This window comes from Phyllobates terribilis, unplaced genomic scaffold (assembly GCF_046119375.1).
Source record: "Phyllobates terribilis strain yellow unplaced genomic scaffold, ASM4611937v1 Scaffold_12__6_contigs__length_324123572, whole genome shotgun sequence".
Lineage (NCBI taxonomy): Eukaryota > Metazoa > Chordata > Amphibia > Anura > Dendrobatidae > Phyllobates > Phyllobates terribilis.
In genome coordinates this window covers 51,582,704-51,591,223 of record NW_027362772.1, presented here as the reverse complement: position 1 = coordinate 51,591,223, position 8,520 = coordinate 51,582,704, and the positions used below count along the sequence as shown (strand labels likewise).

The window sequence follows — 8,520 nt, the reverse complement described above, 5'->3', positions numbered from 1 at the left end:
TTTAGAATTCTAAGGAAAATATACATTTTAGGTGGTATCTGCAGTATATATAATTGTTTTGGCGGATGATATAAAGACCAGAATACAAAAGTATTTTCCCCCATTTAGACGTAACCTATGATGATACATTGTACAGATATAGCAAGCTTTGAGATCTGTACCCAATTATTCTTCAATTGAACGCATCATTACATTTTTTATCTAAGGAACAAGTGATAAAACTTGACTTTGAAGAAGCTAAAGTCTAAAAATAAAAGACAACCTTAAATTATTGCAGGCAAAACCTAATATACAACAGTGAATAATATCTACAAGCATTTTCTTTTTCACTCAAACATTGGCAACATCTACAAAATCTCATGCCAGGTAATTCATGTAAGGATTAATATCCAGCCTTATTTAAAACATTTTGTGTAGCTGCTGTCCAAAAACCCTCCCCCCGAATAAAAGTCCCAACCTGTGGAAATTACCATTGTAAGACAGGAGAAGCTTAAAGATTGTCAACATGACACAGTTCATACCTGTCCTCACCATTCTCTTGGTCTTCATTGTTACAGGTAAGTTTTTTTTATGTATATCTTTAGGAGTAAACATTTTTAAATGGTTTAGTAAATTTAAAGATTTCCTGGGCTCATAAAAATATGTTAATGACCATATAATTGTACATTAATAAACTTTTGAATATATTGATTCTGCTTGTTCTGGGGCCACCACGCCAGAATCCAGGTGCTGCATTGGATCACTGTTTGCCAAATGTGTTGGTCTACTGAACAGCCCATAGAGCTACTTTAGTTTTATTCATTGTTAAGAAAGGAGAAGCTTTCAACACCTGCATATAATTCATCCTAGGGCAAAGCGATGAAGATTCAAAATGGAAAAAAAAATAACAATTCATCCTTAAAAACCTTTATTTTTTATTTAACCCATGTGCTTAAAAAGCACAAAAATGACACAAGAAATTCAGGCACTGAAGCGTTTCGGACTGAAACTTTGAATGTTTAATTTCAAAATGCGACAGTTGTCTGAATAGCTGTGTTTTTGTGCTTTTTTAAGATAAAGAATATACTTTATAGGGAGGATGTAGTGCCATTTTTTCCATTTAATTTTGCTCATAGTTCTAGTCACCATTAGTTTTGAAGAACAGACTACGAAGGGTTTCATACCTGCTCTGAGAAAAAATAATATCTAATGGTTTTAAACTACTTCCCATAACTGTCCTACATGGGGACATTGATATACTGAAGAGAAAAGGGAAGTAATTGCTTGTGAGGACCAGCAATATTGAAGTTCTTTCTATAAAAAAGGTCTCATTGGCTACTAATATTGTAATATTATCCTGGCTGTATTTCAATATTGTTTTTTTCCAACAGGGAATTCTTTACAGTGTCGAGAATGTACCACCACCTCTAAAGGCTTTTGTAGGGGTAAACTTTACGAATGTCCATCCAGATCAAAAAGTTGCATAAAAACTCATGCACTAACAATCATTGGTGAGTTTGTTGTTTTTGATTATTTTTCTGGGGAATATTTGATCCAGACTTAATCTAAATAAAGTAAAAAAATATTTGTTAGTAGATATGCATTGATTGGAAAAAATGACAACAGAATTTTCTGTGAAATGCAAATTACATTTCTGATAAAAGTTTTTCCCATCTTCAATGGATAAAAGAAGACAAAAAGTAGACCAAATAAAATGTATCATTATATTGATCAAACAATCAGGTTCGATCATGGTCAACCTTGTTACTTTAAATCAAGAACCACCACAGAGTCATAACAAAGACACTATGTGGCAAAGGAGATTCTAGAAGAAATGTTGAAATATATTAGAAAGTAAAGAGTCACAAAGACATTTCAAGGATTTTGGACCACATGGAACCCAACAAGAACCATCATCTCAACACTGGAAAATATTTTGGAACATTGGCCAAACATCAAAGGTTTAGTTAACCTAACATAATGATTAAAATTGGTGAAAAACCAACAAAAATGTTGCAACATATCCCTATAGAGCACAGAAGAACTAAAATCATCCTATCATTATAGAATATTTCAATAAATAATGGCTGTACAATATGATTATATTGACCAAACAATCAGGTTTGATCATCGTTAGCCTTGTTATTGTAAATGAAGAACCACCACAAGTGGAAACAAAGACACAAAGTAGCAAAGGATATTCTAGAAGAAGTGATGACTCATATTCATATTGAAAGAATTACCAAGATATTTCATGGACTTTGGACCACATGGAACTACAATAAGAACCATCATTTCATTATTGGAGAATACTTGGAACATTGGCCAAACCTCAAAAATTTGGTCAACCTCCCAAAATGATTCAAATTGTAAAAAATCATCAAAAATGTTGCAAATGATCTCAATAGAAGTAGAGAAGAACTAAATGCATCTAATCATTAGAGATTCTTTGGAAAAATAATCCCTGAAAATAATGGCATAAAAAAGAAACAAGTTGGCCACCATAGTTATCCAAGAGTAACATCTGTGCATTTCTTAAACCCACCCTTAAAAAAATCTGAATTATTTGTAAGATAATTAGAGTATAGACAATGGAACGTCTTAGTTCTTTATGTGTAGGGTATACATGTAGATCCCGGAAATGTCCATAGACTTTGATGCACGAAGTATACATCAAATTGTGTCTTCTGGGATACATCTGAATGAAAAGTGTAAGGTTATCTTTTTTTCTGAATGTGTTTGAAAGTTTGAGATGGAAGTAGTCACGTTTTTTCATGTCAATACTCTAACTGCAGAAATGTTGGGCTCAGGAATAGTGTTGAGCCACCCCCGTAGTGTTCGAGTTCGGTTCGGTTCGTCGAACACCCGTGTGTTCGCCGAACTGTTCGTCGAACTGTTCGTCGAACACCTTCGAACACCGTTAAAACCAATGGCAGGCAAACAAACACACATAGAAACACATAGAAAACACCTTCAAAGGTGTCCAAAAGCTGACAAACTGCTCAGAAGACACAACTAACACATGGAAAAGTGACAAGTACATATAGTCATGAGAAAAGAAAAGAGGTGGAGGAGTAAAAGGAGGGGAAGACACAGATATAGGCATGTCATGCCCTTCTGAAATCCAAAAAGTGAGAAGCCGACACGTTCAGTCGGCTCCTGCCCGTGCCACCTCCGTGTCGCCGAGTTTGTGCCAGAGCCGCGGTGAACCCTGACGGCCAGCCCCACTCTCCCAATACTGGGGCCTGTCCGCTGGTGGGTCGAGCGAAACCCCCTGTGGTGGAGGCAGCTCTAAGTTTTTTAATTTAAAATGTCTCTCTAATTTGAATGAATACACTTTAAATCCATTTACAAGGATCTATTGGAGGGCAAGTCTCATGCCAGCAGCCTCGAAATTCCAGCTCCAGTAGCGTCCACTAAAGTTGCTGCAGTTAAAAAGCTTTTATAAGGATCGAGCTCGGCTGTCCACCACAAGGCATCCTACAGGCAGTCCCAGCCCCTATGCCTTGGGGTGCCTCCTGATGCTCTTCACTGAATATCCCGTGGTCCCGAAGCATTTCCTTTGAAAAAATTAAGTGTCCAAACTACAGGTGGTGTAGCTTGCTTAACAGCCGGGATAATCCGCTGACTAGCAGACACTGCTACTAGGCACAAAGTATTTCCTGGGCTAGATGCAGTTAAAAATTTGTAAGTAGATACTCTCGTTGGATGCTGAGAAAGCATTCCATAGAGTCTCCTGGCACGCCATATATGATTCTCTTAAAAAGCTTGGGGTAGGGGTCTAGGGGACCCTTTTATAGCCAAAATCACGGCCCTGTATCACAATACGTCACCTAGGCTGAAGATAAATGGAACTGTAGCACCCTGAGGGCTCGGTTGCTACAGACGTATTGCACCTCACCCAGAGGTGTGATATCTCACTCTCAGGTAAGGATGGAGTGTGGATCAGGACCCGACACCTGCATGCATTACACCACATTGCCGTGGGGCAGGGCGACCAATATGCCCCTGAGATGGGCACGACAGTCCCTGTCCCTGGCTGGAGTGGGGGGAGGGAACTCTGAGGAAGGGGAACCCTGTAGTGCAGGAGCAGGGAGGAAGCAGTTCCTGGGTGCATTGAGAAGGGAGTATAAAAGGTGGGCACCATCTTAGTTCAGTGCAGAGAAGTCTGAGCAGAAGTGGCAGGGAGCAGGGGCTCTGCATGAGCTCTGCTCCGGAGGCGGGTCTAGTAACAGAGGCCCAGGCCTGCAAGAGGGAGAAGGAAGGAAGAGGAGCGGAGAAGGCTCCAGGTACGAGGAATGAAGGGATCCCAGGGGTGCGGACGGGCGAGTCGCCACCGCACGCCCGAATCCACCTGCGTGGAGGGGTCAGGCCAAAGGGGGAGACCGGTCCCCGAACTACTGGAGGCAGGAAATGACCCTCAGCTAGAAACCAGAGGCTCTGACATTTTATGTGGCGCAGCCCCTCGCTACACCCGCTAGGAAGGCACCACATAGGGTCAGGGAAACTGGCGCCAAGTTTACCAAGAGGAGGCCCGAGGCAGCCGGACAGAAGTGTTGGTAAGAAAGGCCAGACAAAGGACACACAAAGGGGGTCCTTTGAAGCGCTCCAAAGTTATCTGGGAGTTGTCTGAGCCCCTCACCTGGTGAGCACAGTACGACGTGGGCAGCCGTTACCTGCAGACGTGGTCTGGATAATAAGAACTGTGAGTAAAGGCCCTGAACTGCATCACTGACTCCGTGTCGTTACTGCTGCTGCCCTGCACCATCACCCCCATCCTCCGCATACACTGCCCTGAGGCTATACTCCTCCCGTGGGGAGTTATGCTACGCTCTGCTGCACCCACAACACCAGCCTCAGCGGTCTGCCCTGTAGCGGCGGTTCACTCTGACCGCAATCCACGGGTGGCGTAGTCGGACATTTAAACATCAAAACCACATAAATAGTTCCGACACTGGTTTGACCACCCTGAGCCACGGAACCGGGTCGCCGCCACGAAGACTACAACCACCAGCATCCACTAAAAAGGGTCCGGCTCCGGGTGTCCCAAGGCCCAGGGGGTGCGTCAGAACATTTTCATCACCTTTCACAATCACCAATGGGACAAGGCAGGGATGTCCTCTGTCCCCTCTCTTATACATCCTAGTGACAGAGCACCTGCTCTCATCAATTCGCCATAACCCCAATATTAGGTGGATTGAGGTGGGAGGCACCGAGTACAAGTGCTCTCTATTTGCTGATGATGTCCTAGTATATATCACTCAATCACATATATCCATCCATGCTGTTATGGCTGAAATAGATCACTTTGTTTCATGGTCAAATTTTAAAATCAATGCAGCGAAGTCTGAGGCCCTCGATGTCTCCCTCCCCAAATCCATATAGGATTCCATCCAGTCCAACTTTCCCTTTGCCTGGCCCTCACAGGGTATCAAATACTTAGGAATTCCTATTCATAGAGACCTCTCCCATCTATGTTATCTTAATTTTGGGCCCTTTATTGAACAACTCCATACAGACCACGGTTGGCAAGTTAGAACTGTAAGATTCACTACGTGAACCACTGGTGTTTTGTGGAAAAGCACATGTACACTGCGTTCCAAATTATTATGCAAAAAGTGTTTAGGAGTGATAAGGGAAGAATTTGTTTGTTTGTCAGTTAAACTCATTGATGGTGATGTGTGTCAGGGCTCTTTATATCACTGTAAGCAATTGCAGACACCTGTGCTAATTAGTTTGGCAGCTGTGTCCAATGAAAGGCAAGACTACTTAAGAAGGCTGTCTCACATTATTAAGCAGCCTACATTTTCTGCCAAAATGGGAAAGAAAAAGGATGTGTCGGCTGCTGAGAAGCAACAAATTGTGGAGTGTTTAGGTCAAGGCATGACTACAATCAACATTGTGCGATGATCAGGATGAAGTTTCTTGGCAATCAAGAAGTATGTAGCTGATTCACAGTACACACGTGTGCGTGCTGATAAGGGCAAATTGAGGACCCTTTCCTACAGGCAATTATGTCAGGTTGAAAGAGCAGCGGCAAAAAAGCCTTGTCATAGCAGCAGACAAGTTTTTGAAGCTGCTTGTGCCTCCAACGTCCCCCGAACAACAAGATGCAGGGTCCTTCAGAGGTTTGCAGCTGTGCATGCGCCATCCTGTCGACCTCCTCTATCCACTTCACACAAGCAGAAACGGCTCCCGTGGGCCAAACATTACATGAAGACTGATTTCAAAACTGTTTTGTTCACGGATGAGTGCCGTGCAGCGCTCGATGGTCCAGATGGATGGAGTGGAGGATGGCTGGTTGATGGACACCCCACGCAAACACGGCTACAGCGCCAACAAGGAGGAGGTGGAGTAATGTTTTGGGCTGGAATCATGGGGAGAGAGATTGTCGGCCCCTTTAGGATCCCTGAAGGCGCTAAAGATGAACTCCATAATGTATGTGGATTTTCTCAAACAGCACTTCCTGCCATGGTTCAAGAAGAAGAACCGTGTATTTCACAGCAAGATCATTTTTCTGCATGATAATGCACCATCTCATGCTGCACATAAAACATCTGCATCTCTGGCTGATATGGGCATAAAAGGGGACAAACTTATGGTGTGACCCCCATGCTCCCCTGACCTCTACCCCATTCAGAACCTTTGGAGCATCATTAAAAGGAGTGTCTATGATGGCGGGAGGCAGTTCACATCTAAGCAACAGCTCTGGGAGGGTATTCTGTCCTCATGCAAAACAATTGAAGCAGAAACCATCCAAAACCTGACAAATTCAATGGACGAGAGAGTTCAGAAGCTCCTTTCGAACAAGGGGTCCTATGTGAAAATGTAACATCACCTAGAATAAAGTTTTGAGTTGAAAACTGTTTGATTTCAGTTTCTAACAACCTGCTAATGCTTATAATTTCAAAAATGACCATTTTTTTGGTCTTTATTAAAATGAAAAGGTTGATCGAAAAGTTTGGGGGATCTAAGAGTGTGGCAACCCAGTAGTCATGATTACTTCGAATTCTGACAATATGAGGGTCATGCTGCAGGTAGTGCAGCAAGAAGGCACTAATGTGTCTTGCGCATCTCGGAGCCCCAAAATTATTTTCCGGGCTAGATGCAGCTAAAAATTATTATTAATTTTAAATCTGGTGAAGCTTTAGTATAGATGGCCTAATAGGATCAGTGCTGCACACTGCTACAAAGCCCAAATTATTTTCCAGTCAAGATACAGATAAACATGATTAGTAATTTTAAATCTGGTGGAGCTTATTATAGATGGCCTATTAGAATCAGTGCTGCACACTGCTACAAAGCCCAAATTATTTTCCAGCCAAGATACAGATAAACATGATTAGTAATTTGAAAGCTTAAAACGGTTGGTAGGGTGATTTTAACCAATCATCAAGCTTTTACTCTCCCCAGGATGACACAGGGGTAGAAAAGTCGATTCGGATCCATGATTTGTTCATCTTTATGAACGTGAGTCTGTCTACAGTATCAGTGGAGAGCCACGTGCGCTTATCTGTCAGCACACCACCAGCAGTGCTGAACACACGTTCAGACAGAACGCTGGCTGCGGGGCATGACAAGATCTCCAAGTCGTAAGTGGCTAGCTCCGGCCATTTATCCAGATTGGAAGCCCAAAAAGAGCAAGGGTCCAGTGACACAGTCGTGGCTTCAATGTTTACTTGGAGATACTCCTGTACCATCGTCTCTAGGCGTTGACTATGTGTCAGACTTCTTGTCTCCTGTGGCCTTGCAAAGGATGGGCTAGAAAATGGTGAAATGATTCCGCAAAATTGATGTTACCAGCAGATACTGTGGTTCTGTTACGGTTTGAGTGCTGAACACTTGACGGTCCCACGGTTGGCAAGTTGGAACTGTGAGATTCACTACGTGCACCACTGGTATTTTGTGGAAAAGCACATGTAAGATTCTGCAACAGTCTCTGCTGATACTCCTGCATGTGTGCATCCCTTTCTATGGCAGGAATAATTTCTGCAAATTTACTTTTGTACCGGGGATCTAACAGTGTGGCAACCCAGTAGTCAGGATTATTTCTAATTCTCACAATTCGAGGGTCATGTTGCAGGTAGTGCAGCAAGAAGGCACTCATGTGTGTTGCGCATCCAGGAGCACCAAGTCCCTGTTGTGTTGGTGGCGAGGTAACAATCATGCTTCCTTTCTCTGTCCTCTCCCCCCAACCTCGCACAACAGAAATGTGATCAAGGTCTCCCTCATCTGATGAGTCTTCCATCAGTTCGTCCTCCACTTCTTCCTGGGCTCCTGCACCTTCCTCACTAGTTTGGCTGCTACCATGCGCCCTGGTAAAACCATCTCCCCCACCCTCACATGCCTGCCGCCTTGGTGCTGCCGACCAACTGGACCTTGCAGATGTTAGCCATTCCGCATACAACTCCTCCTCCTCTACTTCCTCCACCTCCTCTTGTGCCACCACCTGACTCCGAATTCTGTTTAACATGTGCTCCAGCATGTAAATCACCGGAATAGTCATGCTGATAATGGCATCGTCAGCACTAAACATCTTCG

At 43.3% G+C, this 8,520-nt stretch overlaps 1 protein-coding gene across 1 annotated transcript in view; it reads left to right on the top strand.

Annotated features, from left to right (window-relative positions):
• Positions 1-422: 422 nt before the first annotated feature.
• The window catches only part of LOC141172028 (uncharacterized), a 30,228-nt gene continuing 22,130 nt past the window's right edge, over positions 423-8,520 (top strand). Inside the window, exons 1-2 of the mRNA XM_073655807.1 lie at positions 423-557; positions 1,371-1,490. Of these exons, the coding sequence (XP_073511908.1) occupies positions 506-557; positions 1,371-1,490 (172 nt within the window). The 5' untranslated portion in view covers positions 423-505. The remainder of the gene's footprint in view (positions 558-1,370; positions 1,491-8,520) is intronic.